This window comes from Pteropus alecto, unplaced genomic scaffold (assembly GCF_000325575.1).
Source record: "Pteropus alecto unplaced genomic scaffold, ASM32557v1 scaffold75, whole genome shotgun sequence".
Classification (NCBI taxonomy): domain Eukaryota; kingdom Metazoa; phylum Chordata; class Mammalia; order Chiroptera; family Pteropodidae; genus Pteropus; species Pteropus alecto.
Window position 1 is genome coordinate 25,619,071 of NW_006440638.1, and position 12,206 is coordinate 25,631,276.

General features: G+C 39.8%; 1 protein-coding gene across 1 annotated transcript in view; it reads left to right on the plus strand.

The window, feature by feature from the left end:
• The window catches only part of WDR82 (WD repeat domain 82), a 15,079-nt gene extending 3,484 nt beyond the window's left edge, over positions 1–11,595 (plus strand). Inside the window, exons 2-9 of the mRNA XM_006917566.3 lie at positions 955–1,052; positions 3,707–3,773; positions 6,700–6,799; positions 7,309–7,425; positions 7,666–7,821; positions 8,254–8,323; positions 8,887–9,029; positions 10,016–11,595. Coding sequence (XP_006917628.1) covers positions 955–1,052; positions 3,707–3,773; positions 6,700–6,799; positions 7,309–7,425; positions 7,666–7,821; positions 8,254–8,323; positions 8,887–9,029; positions 10,016–10,045 — 781 coding nt within the window. The 3' untranslated portion in view covers positions 10,046–11,595. The remainder of the gene's footprint in view (positions 1–954; positions 1,053–3,706; positions 3,774–6,699; positions 6,800–7,308; positions 7,426–7,665; positions 7,822–8,253; positions 8,324–8,886; positions 9,030–10,015) is intronic.
• Positions 11,596–12,206: the final 611 nt, after the last annotated feature.

Genomic DNA, 12,206 nt, shown 5'->3' on the forward strand with positions numbered 1-12,206 from the left:
CTTTTAATCTTCCTGACATTAACAAAAATTGAAACTGCAAATGATTGATGTTTTAAAGCTTTTTACTGAGTCATCTGATTGGTTAGCATCTAGGTTCCAAGAGGATTTTGCACTGACAGGGTTAAACTTAAGTCTTTCTTTTTCATAAATTGGAACTCTTGGTAAACATAGGTACAAGATTTATGAAATCCTCCTACACCTAAATGTAGAACATTATAAGTTCTTGGTTAAATATTTTGATGAGTTCAGTTTCAGCTTGATCTTCAAGCTTCTATAGAGGGGGACATTTAAGGAACTTTAACGAATGGATTGGTATCCTGTAGCTTAGAAATATGTAATTTTACATTAAAGTAAAAAGAAAACAACCAATGGCTGTTTTGCTAGGGAGAGTTAGTTAGGCTTACCTTCCAAAAGGCATAGTCTTTGCTTTGGACCTGTAGGATAGGGAGGATGGATAGCTTCTGCAACAGTATATTACATTAGAGTGGGCAAGCAGTTTTGCATCTGGTTTTAGTTTTGACGAATCATTTCTTCTTGAGGAAAAGCCTAAGTGAATGGCTTAAGGAAAGCTCTGGCCTTGTTGGTTTGACATAGTCCCATATCCATCTTTTTAAAATAATTTATGACCTGTGTTGTTTTGTGTGCCTTTTTCCAAATAGATTGTATTTTTTCTCAAAGCTTACTTTTGAACATTGTAGTGAAGACTGAATTGAGCCCTCAGAAATACTTCCATTTCCTAATCTTGGCATTTGGTGTTCAGAGGTGAAAGCTGTTGTACTTGATTGATTCCATTTGTTTCTTCCTTTTTGGAAGAAATTTTCTTTCCAGTGTTACAGCTTACTAAGAATCTTCACCCTTGCCACATCATTTAAGTTCTTCTCTTTTTATGAAGATTCCAGATTTTGGTGATGGAGGATTTTGATGGTTTTCTTTCTCTGTCCATTTCCTCATCAGACCAAAGAGAACCCTGTACAGTAAGAAATATGGCGTGGACCTCATCAGATATACTCATGCAGCAAACACAGTCGTTTACAGCTCTAACAAAATAGACGGTAAGCAAGCCTTCTTTTTAGGAAGTTATGGCCATGGTTTCTTTTGTTAAATAGTTCATGGTATCTTTGTGACTACTGTTTTGGTGATAGTTATTTTAATTTAAATATTTTCCTATGATGTTAGCAGTGCTAACATTGTTATGACTGAAGAGATGCTGGAAGCAAGCCACTAGTGTTTTGAAGGACTTGAAACAGTATGAAAGGTCTCCAGTTTAGAGTGGAAAGTGAGAATAGGAAACAAATTGTATATATGGTTTGTACTTCTTGAAACTTGAAAGAACACTTTTAGAACAAATGAAAGAATCCTTGACACACAGTAAGTGATAAACAATAGTACTTCCTGTTCAAAATATGTAGATTTGAGAAAAGTTTTCACAAATGCTTGAGCTATCATAGGTTAGGGACCTTAGAAGAGTTTTTGGTGTATGCCCAACCTTTTATGGTCTGTGTCATAAAGGATCGTATACTGCCCTTGGTTATCTTTGATTCTGGGGACATTTTTTGATCTGAATTTTATTGCTTTTTCTTTTTTACTTTTAAATAAAGCTAATGTCTTTGAGGGGTAAAGAGTTATTTGTAGAAATTAAACTTGTGAATTTCTTTCTCAAATAAATGGTCTCTGTTTTTACCTGCATTTCGCCTGGGTGGGATAAGTCATTCTCGGTTGACAGATTGTCTTGGTAATTGAGCAATAATATTTACTTTCACATTAGGACTCCTTTTTTTTCTTTTTTTCCCCCCATTTAACTTACCTTACTGATTTATTGATTGTTTCACTTTTTATAGTAAGATTTTCTAATGTCATTGGACAGAGGTTGCTTAGACTGCTATTTTGGCTATGCCTATCTCAGAGCAGGTGGGCAGAATTCTTTTATCTTTTTTTAAAATGAGATTTTTCTGCTTGTACTTGACTTTTAGTAAGTATATCATTTCTACTTTTAATGCCTCTATTTCAGAAGTGGTTTTCTAAGTAAGCATGCATTTGATGCTTTTGGACAAGAATATAAAACAGTAGGATCCTGAGGAAACATATCTGTATGATCGTCTGCATGACTGGTATATTTCTTCTGGTGGGGTGTTTTTCTGGGTGATTAAATGAGGATTGTCCAAACATGGTGCAAGATGAGGCAAATGTGTGGCACTTGCAGCTTTGCTGCCAGGCCTCTGCTGTTGAGGATATTGCCTTTCCTGTCTCGAGTGCATCCTGAAGAGTTCCTCCAACGCTTCGTTTCCTTTTGCCTGATTCCAGGCTGAGGTAGTAGTTTGTACAGTTTGAGGGTCTATGATACCACCCGGTACAGGAGATAACTGTACAGGCCACTGCCTTGCCAGGAACAGCGCGCCAGCTACCGAGTGGGGCGGAGAGGATGGCGACGCCCTGCTCATCTCTGAGAAACCAGGTAATGGGAGGAAGCCTTTTTCTGCTTAGGGCAGGTGAGTAGTTCCTAGCAATAAAACAACCAGGAAGACTTTGTAGTTGTCATTCAAAAAACTTGGAAGATGTTTTCAAGGAAAACCATGTAGAGTTCAGTTTTGGAACATACAAAGAGTACCCTTTTCCTTCTCCCAGGTTAAATGCCCTCTTATTAAAAAGTACCCCTGTAAATCACTGGGATGACTTGGTGTGTTCATCCTCTTAGTTCCTGTGTTCTTTTTGCCTCCAGAATGTTCTTTCTATGCTTTCTTTTCTGCATTTTGGCACCATTTTCTATCATCCCTTTCTCAACAATTGTTCCTTATTCATAGTCTTTTCAGGGGCATAGTATTTCCCAGCTTTATTCTTTATGACACTTCATTCCCTTCCCACCACCATTTTTTTGTTTGTTTACTTTTTCAGATAGAATCATTTGGTTTTTAAGAGTGTCTCATTTTACCCAAGCACAAATTTCTGATTATGCCTTCTTTGTTACGTCAAAATCTCACTGCTGTGACTTGTTGGTACAGTTCATGAGTTTGGTATTGAAATGTCTTTAGATCTTTTAAACCCAAATTTTCTTTTTATTTTGGCATTATTATTATTATTATTATTATTATTATTATTATTTTTAAACAACTGATGCACAAGGGACCAGTGGGTAGTTGGTGAATTAGAAAAGAAGTAGTAGGACATTACTTCTCTTTCTATTTTGTTTAATTTTAATGTAAATTGTATATCCATTTAACATTCAGATGAGGTCAGGTTGCATCAACATGCCTTTGGAGAATCCTGGACAAAAATATGCAAGTCCAGCCTGATTCTTAGCTTAGTGTGGCTGCTTAATTCTTTGAACCTTTTTCCTCAGCAGCCAGATGTTTTTCTTTAAGGCTTGCCATTCTGTAGGCACTAAAACTATTGGGTTTTTTTGGGGGGGTGGGGCAGGGTATATTTGCAGAACAAGTTGCATTGTAACTATGCAGAAGCCAAAGATGGATAGTTAACAATGATTTTAAACATTGCTCTATATGCTGTCAACTTAAGAACTCTGCTTTTGAATTATATCAGATCTGTGGTGCCCACTCTTCAGTTGTGGGGAGAAATTATTCACCAGTATTTATTCACACCTGGCTTGGGTTATGGAAAACAATGAAGTCTTTGACCTTTTCAAGATAAAAATGCAAAGTAAATTCCTTTAAAAATAGTAGGGTATCATCATGCCTTATTTGTCTTCTTACAGATACTATTCGTTACCTGTCCTTGCATGACAACAAATACATCAGATATTTTCCTGGACATAGCAAAAGGTAAGACCCAAGTGTTATAGAAGTAGATCTTTTATCCCTGAGGTTATTCAGACAATAGAAGAATGGAGAGATTTTATCAGTGAACTAAAGCTAATTCCTCACTGCTGTGTAGTATTCTTCTTAGTCTTGTTAACCCCCTTTAGTAGTCAGCTCTCGATTAACTGAGGTTGTGGAGGCAGGGGTATAACTTCATAGATAAACCGAAATTTTAGTTGAAATGTAATTAGGAAAAAGGTAAAGACATTCAATGGAAACCTAGGTAGTAAAAAGTATACTTAGCATTTAGGAATCCCAAATATCAGCTATCCCTTATATATATGAGGCCTTCTGGTACAGGTGGCCCCCATTTCAGCAGGCCCCTGCTATACATAAACTATGTGAAGATCTTAATGAGGATGCAAAAAAGAATTGTTCTTTGTTACTTTTGAAAGTCAAGCTTGTTTCCTTTTTCTGTTTTGTAATGTGAGCTGCTTCTGTCTTTTACCCCAATCTCCCAGTATTTTTTCCTCTAATTTTTCAAGTTTTGGTTGAATGTTATTTCATTGGATGATATTTTAATCACAAGGGAGAGGGGTATTTCCTCCTGCTTTCATTTGCAAATGTACAGAAACCCAGTACTCTTAGAGTGGTAGAGAACCCTAACAGAAGGTTGGCCAAGAGCACCCTGCACTTCTGATTGGGCAGGGCATTTCTGTGTTGGTGAAGATAAGAGGTGGAAGCTGTTGGTTACTGTGTAGTTCACAGAAAGAATGGCTTGTGACAAGTAGATGTTTTTGCTTGTTTGTAATCAAATGAATGTTCACAAATGTACTGTCTGTAATTAACAGTTGATTGCAATTCAGAATTCTTTACAATTTTCTCAGTTATCTAGCCTTTGACCTCCTGTTTCTTAGATGACTTTGTCCCTCCTTTTTTTTTAGAAAATCAAAGCCATCCAAAAAGGTTTTTTTTTTTTTTCAACTTTTATCCCTTCCACCTAAATTTCTCTCAGAACCCTTTCCTTGAGAGAGAAGTAGCCTTTTTTCCTTGACAAAACCAATCTCTTTCTGCTTGCTTCCATTTACTTAACTGTACTTTTTTGTTGCCTACAAACTTACTTGGCCTTCCTTATCTTAAATCTATCTTGAGACTATCACCCACTCCTTTTCATTGTCAAACATGAAAGAATAATCTGCATACTCCCATCTCCAACTCGGCACACTCATTCACTGTTATAGATCACTCTCTGTCTAGTCCCAGAGTCATCTATGGGACTTTTCCCAAGCTGTTATACCTGCCTCTACTGTCTCTAGTTAAAATCCATTGCCTTGGGCTTTTTTTGTGGGGAGCGTGTTCAACCTCTTAGTAAAGCTTTTTTTTTTTTTCTTTGGCAGCTGACTTTTCCCATCTTGGTTCTGTTCTTGCTATTGGCCTTTCTTCCTCTTTTGACTCTAAAATAAACAAGGTTCTATCCTTGCTTTTTCTCCTTTTTGATATTTTCTCAAATATCTCCACTGATTTCGCTCACCTCTACTCAGATGGCTTCCCAAATCAGTATCTTTAGCCCATATTTGTCATGAATTCCAGACTCAACTTCCACCTACAGATTTTATACATATTTATGTAGATGTTTCTTCTCTGCCTCCACCTGACAGGTCCTACACTCCCATCATTTTTATGTTCCTCCGGCGATCTCTTGTCTGTCTGCCTGATGTTTCTTCATCTCTTTCTCTTCCAGTTCTCCTGACTCAAAGCCTTTGTTTGTTCATTTCCTTTCCCTTGTCTTCACATACACATGTTTTGTTGATTCTACCTAGGTTTAATCTCATGTGTCACTCTCCTGCGTACTCCTTCCTTTGCTTCTGTTCTAGCTCATGTCCTGTCAGGTGGAGTATTGTCAAATTCTAATTAATCTCCCCATTCCTCACCATCCTGCATCAGCACCCTGTATTACAGCTCTGACCACTGCACAGCTTCCTCAGGAAGCCTTCACATCTGCCTGCTCCTTCCCTTTTGAATCAGGTTCTCTTCCCTCCGGCTGTGATCCATTTTCCCAGCGTTATCTCCCACTACAGTTCAAGTGAACCGAACATGTGCTTCATGCCTTCCTGTCTTGTACCTTTTGCAAAGGCATCTGTCATTGAAACCCTGTTTTCCACAGGTGCTGCTTCTTCCAGAAAGCCTTCCCTGACTCTCTCTTGTAATTGCCTGGACTTGGCAGTTAAGCTTTTGTATTCCCTGAACCTCTCAGCAAAGAACTTTGTGCCAAGATAGAATTCCTCTGAGCTTTTGATCTTGATACCATGGCATAAAATTACATGTCTATATGCTTTCTGCTCACTTTTAATATTGCCTCAGCATTCCCAGGAAAATTTGGCTTATAGTATCTTTTAAATTTTTAAGTTGAGTGTTAGTGCACATTAGTTGAGTTATATTGGAAGAATTTGAGGGGGGGCACTTTTTAAGAAAAAAAGTAAATTTTCTCATTTCCTGTTCACGGATTGCATTTTAATTCTTTCTAGTGGAACTAAAACCACCTGAACCCCTTTCAGTGTCATCCAAAAACTTGAACTTCCTCTATTTCTAGATTTAAAAAATCCATTAACAAATGAGCTTTGCAGTTTAACCACCTTTTTACTTCAGACTTTTCTGTCAAAATGAAACAGTACAAAATGTATATTTCCCTTCTAATCTTCATCTGTGATACCAGCTTCTATATTATGAAGTGTTTTGCAGCTGAGCCAGAATGTGGAACTACTCATCCATAGTACCTAAAAGGAAGAGCCATCTAAATGTCCATTTTCATTATACTAGTTGCCTTTGATCATTCCAGATTGCTTGTGTATATGTGTTTCTTAAAATGGCAGTTTTGGTAGAGTGGTTTAGCGTTCACATCCAATTTTTGCAAATATCTTGCTCAACTCCTATTTATCTCCATGCATTGCAGGGTGGTGGCCTTGTCCATGTCACCTGTGGATGACACTTTCATTTCTGGGTCTCTTGATAAGACCATTCGACTCTGGGATCTCCGGTCTCCTAACTGCCAGGTAATAGTACCTCACAGTTACAATTCAGGTGTTTTCTATGGTAGGCACTATCGTCATCATCATCTCTCTCTCAAGGAAGGAGGAAAGCAGTGGTTCCATTCTGGGATCCTAGAGTCTTTTTAAACTTTGGAGAAAATCTCTTTTCCTGATAGGTAGCTGGTAATTAAGCAAATGCCCTAATCCAGTGCATACTGCATTATGCTCTGTGGCTTACTGCTTTAAAAACAGTTTTTTGGGAGCCTTTGAGCTATAGCTTTTAGCCTTAAGGGATTTGTTTTTTATTTCAATTGTAATTGTACTATACAACTGTACAATTAAGGTTGATCTGAAATCAATTGTAGGAAAACCTGTTTTTTAAAAGCCTCATTTTAGTTAGTTTTACTTTTTCTGTTCTGTAGGTAGGCTGATCTATTTGTGTCCCTTAGTTTTCATTGGGAAAGGTTAAATTTGTAGTTAAAATTGGTAGGATCCTAGATTCATTAACTTTTTTTCTTATTTCTTTTTTTTAGGGTCTTATGCATCTACAGGGCAAGCCAGTTTGTTCTTTTGATCCAGAAGGGTTAATTTTTGCTGCAGGTGTCAATTCTGAAATGGTCAAACTTTATGACCTTCGCTCTTTTGATAAGGTAAATCTTTGAATCTTTAAGCAGTCTTGATATCATAGAAGTTTTGAAGGGCGAGGTACACATTTAAGAGCCTTTTCTATGGTAGAGGAGGTATATGGTAGGTATTAGAATGTCAGAACAGTAGTTTTTCTGCTTTCTCTAGTCAAAAAGGAATCTAAAGGGATAGCATGAGAGTTGGCTCTGGTGGAAGGAATTATTGATATGCCTTGGGCCTGGAGTTGTTACTTTTATCTTTTGCAGGGGCCATTTGCGACCTTTAAGATGCAATATGATCGAACTTGTGAATGGACAGGACTTAAGTTCAGCAATGATGGCAAACTCATCCTCATCTCCACCAATGGCAGCTTCATCCGTCTCATTGATGCATTTAAAGGAGTAGTGATGCACACGTTTGGGGTGAGCTGACATTTGAGCATGGCTGTTTCTGTGCTCATACCTCTTGGGCTGAGAATTGTGTTAGCTGGGGTGGAGACCAGCAGTTATCCCTGACTCACTCTTCGAGGCACGGACTTGCATTTTCTTCCTGCGCGTGAACTTATTTCTCATGGATTCTGAGATATTCACTTCACACCCAGTGACCCAAGTTTGGTGTTTAGATATAAAATAATTCCTGACTATAAACATTTTCTTGCCCTTTTGAATATAGAGTTGTTGAGGGTAGGGGGTGAATTATGAAGGATGGCAGACAGGTTTGGAATCTTGATGCTGCTGTACACGAGGAGGAGAAGGTTTCACAGAAAGGAAGGTGACGTGTATGCTGGGTAGTGTTTCTAGGCAATTGTTTTTGTTAATGGCCTTGTAAGAAGAGAACTGTTCTCCTTTTTTTAGGGTTATGCCAACAGCAAAGCCGTCACACTTGAGGCCTCGTTCACTCCAGACTCCCAGTTTATTATGATTGGTAAGCTTCCTTTATCCACCTTGGGAGTTGTTTCTGTGGTACTGTGTATTTATTTATATTATTTTTGTTAGTTTTAACTAATTAAGATGTTATCCTTTTGATAGACGTTTTCAGATTTTTGTGTAGCACAATATGTCAAAGGTATAGCGTCTTTAAAATTATGCTGACTTTACAGTTCTTTACTGGGAACTTGCAGTAATGTTAGTCTTCCCTAAATCGCATTATAGTTAAACTCTACAAGCACTATCTTACTAGTAATAGTAACTTTCTAATGTAACCCTGTTTTCAGTCAATGGCTAGCTGTTGGTAGTGTAGTGATGATATTCAGTAATCTTTTTAAATGAGAAAATGGAAGTTAGAGGGGAAGTGACTTGCCCAGGAACAAATAAGTGCAGACAACATTAATTCCCCAAGTGTCCTCTTTTCTCTGCCTCTTCTCCCTCTCAATTTCTGCTGAGTGCTGGGTCCTGAAACTTGGCCTCTTTCCAAATGTCAGTGTCTTTTTCCCACTTGTCTTTGTAGTGTGCCTTGAGCTGTTGTATTTTCCTTGATCATTCTCTCAGGTTCAGAGGATGGCAAGATCCATGTCTGGAATGGAGAGAGCGGTATAAAAGTAGCTGTGTTGGATGGCAAACACACAGGCCCTATTACCTGTTTGCAGTTCAACCCCAAGTTCATGACCTTTGCCAGTGCATGTTCCAACATGGTATGTGAACCAATGGGAAATGTCCTCCATCTGGCGGCCCTCTCTGTGGCTTTTGAGCATAGCAAGCTGTGTTCTAAATAGCTACATTACTAGCAACAGATTCATGCTTCTCAAATGGTGGCTTCCCTGTTTCACCTCTTATTCTCTGATCTCTGGTTGGGCTGGTCTTTCACTTTTACTCTCATTTCTATGATCTCACATCACTTATGAGCTCCCAGGAGATCTTAGGTCAGTTTTTGCTCTGGCTGGCTTCTGGTTTTATGTTCAAACTACCTGGGCTACACTTGACAGCTTTTTGGCTTCTTAAAATATTTTCTTTGAACAAGGCTTTTGGTGGCTGCAATCTTTCAGTTTTCCATTCCTCTTAGTTTATGCTGAATTCCTCAGAAATTCTTAAAGTTGATTATAACTCACCACCTAAGAATTTCCTCCAGGCTCCTGTCTCTCTCTTGACAATACTAGCAGAACAAAGCATCATGAGTCTCTGCCTCTAGTTTCCTCTTGACATCTCCTAAACTCACCTGGGTATTTGCTAGCCTACCCAGAACATGGTGCCTCACTCCCATCCTTTTTAAACTAAGAACACAGTGTCAGAAAAAAATGCAGCAAAACCATCCATTCCAGTGCCTCTCATTTTTCACAGCTCAGGAAGGAGAAGGCCTGTCTGAAATCACCTGGTGTATTAGCAGTGAGGCAAGGTTACCCAGACCTCCACCTCCCAGACAGCATTCCTTTTTTCCCTTACCCCTGGGCCACTATGGTGGAAGGTAGACAGTGTGAGCAGGAACCAACCAGCTGACTTTCACATAGGGTGGGGAGTATTTCTCCCTAGATAGCCAGTCGATTGGTCAGGAGGGAGGGCCACCAGCCATAAATCCTCCATCACGGGGTGGAGCTACTTGATGCTGTGGGAAGGGGTAAGAAGAACCCTCAGCAGTTAAGAGAGAGGTTTGGCTTTTTAAACTTGATTTTTGTTCTCCTTCCAGGCCTTCTGGTTGCCCACCATTGATGACTGACCTTAATGCTGTTCAGCTGTTTCCGAGGGTGGCCAGCAGGAAAAAACTCAGAGGGGACTGAGATAATAGTGGGATTGGAATATTTGACTGGACTGGAGAGCATCCTTCCACATGGCCCTCCCATGGATGTGCTGTACATCTGCTCAAAAGAAAAAAAATACTTTACTGAGCTTCTTCAAAAGGACTCTTGGTGCGGCAGATTCACACGGGACTCAGATTTTCCAGCTGTCATTGCACTGAGCTCCTCCAGAGGAGTGACCAGACTCATGATTAGGGTATAGTGGGGCCCTTAAGACGCCTTCAGTTTTGAATGTATTTGCTGCTAAGGAGCCGTTGAAGTTGTTAATTCTGCACATCCCCAGTTGTTAATTCTCCCACCCCCATAAATGCATGGGAAGCCACAGTTCTGGTTTTGAGCTGCTAAGGCAGCTCAGTGCCCCTTGCCCTTACCCTGCATGTCTTGTTACTGGGTCTCCCTGTGTCATTGTGGTATAATCCACAATCATCATGTTACTTAGGTGCCAAACATTTACAGAAATAAGTCTTCATATATCTTGGTGTCAGAAATGGACAGATACAGAAAGACCTTGCTTTCCAAAAAGCCTTGCAAGTTAGGTGTTTGAGGGTATGTGATCTAGGCATGCCTCAGGCTTTGAGTGTTGGGTGGGAAAAGGCCCAAGAGGATGAAAGAGAGGGAGGGTAGCAGGTGAGAGTTCCTAGGGCTGGGAGGTTTAGCAGCGACCTAGTGTGGGCCCTTGTCATCAGTACAAACCCATGGTCCTTCTGGTTGCCTACCCAGTTTGGTTGTATACAAAAGCAAGGTGGGAGTCTATTTTTGTACATGAGATACAAACATCACACTTTCCTGTGGGCCAGTATTGTGGAGTGAGTCTGAGTTGTTTACACTGATGCCTTCCCTGCCCTCCACAAATTGTGTATATAGTCTCATGATATCACCCCTTTCTCAGCTCCCAACCATGAGCTGGCTCTAGGCCTGTGTTATATGTTATATTTAGCTTTTTTATATATGACCTGGGATTTCTGTTGTTTGTATTTTAGCACAGTGTGTACACCTTCATTTAAGTATATCTGTGTGTGCATACATGTATTTGTATGTATGCATATATATAAAATACCTGTCCTTTCTCAGTTTAGCCAAAGGACATGGATTCCTACAGCCCCGGGGAAAGTCAGCATCCTTGCTAATAGTGTTTGCCACAAGTGTTAGTGAGTCTTCTTTATTACATTTTTCTTTTCAGGAGACTGAACGAAGCATAGCTTCAAGTGTTTGCTGTTCCTGTGGCAGCTAAGTGAGGGTCTTGGGATAACTCCCTTGTGTTCCTCAAGCCGCACTTTGGGGCCCTCTCTGCAGTATTAGCCCCCTTTTTTTGCCTGGTGATGGCTCTGTCTTGTGCCTATATATGTGTGACAGTCACTTTTGCATGACTTTTGTGTCTGGCTTGCAGTATTTGGGGACAGGATGCTAGAACCAGGGCATTTTCAGTTTGTCTGAGGCTTCTTTACCAATTACAGGTCACTCCTGTTTACCAGGTATGTCTTTCTTGTTTTTTTTTCCTTGCCTTCTCTTGGGAGAGGGATGGGTCCTGATCAGGGTAGAGATGAGCTGTGTCTGGTTCATGGCCTTTTCCTCCCCTGCATGGCCTTCTTAGAGCAGGACGAATGGCATGTTATTTCACTGAATTCTCAAACATTAAAAGCAGATAACATTCCTTGCAGATCCAAAAACAGACTCAAGAAGGTGAAGACTTGCCCAAGAGTACATAGCTGCTAGGGGAGAATGCAAGTCATTACTGCCTCTCTTTAGCAGCTGGAATAGGCTGTGAATTGCTAGCAATTACTGTTTTTTTTTTTAAGCAATTTTACTTTTTGACTTGCTCCTCAGACTCGAAGGGCAAGGGGCATGCATCTTTCTCAAATGTAGACTAGAATCGGCAGCTGCTGCAGTGCTGCCCATTGTATAGCTCTGCCATCTCAGAGTGGAGGGACTTTTAGAAACCAAATGATCTGAGCTGTTGCTGCCTGCTCTTGGTTTTCTAGGGTAGAAAATTCATGGGAGGAATAACTGTTCAGAGAGTGCTTGGAATTGTGGGTTAATGAGAAAGGCTGTGTGATCAACATATCTGTAATCAGAGTGGCCACC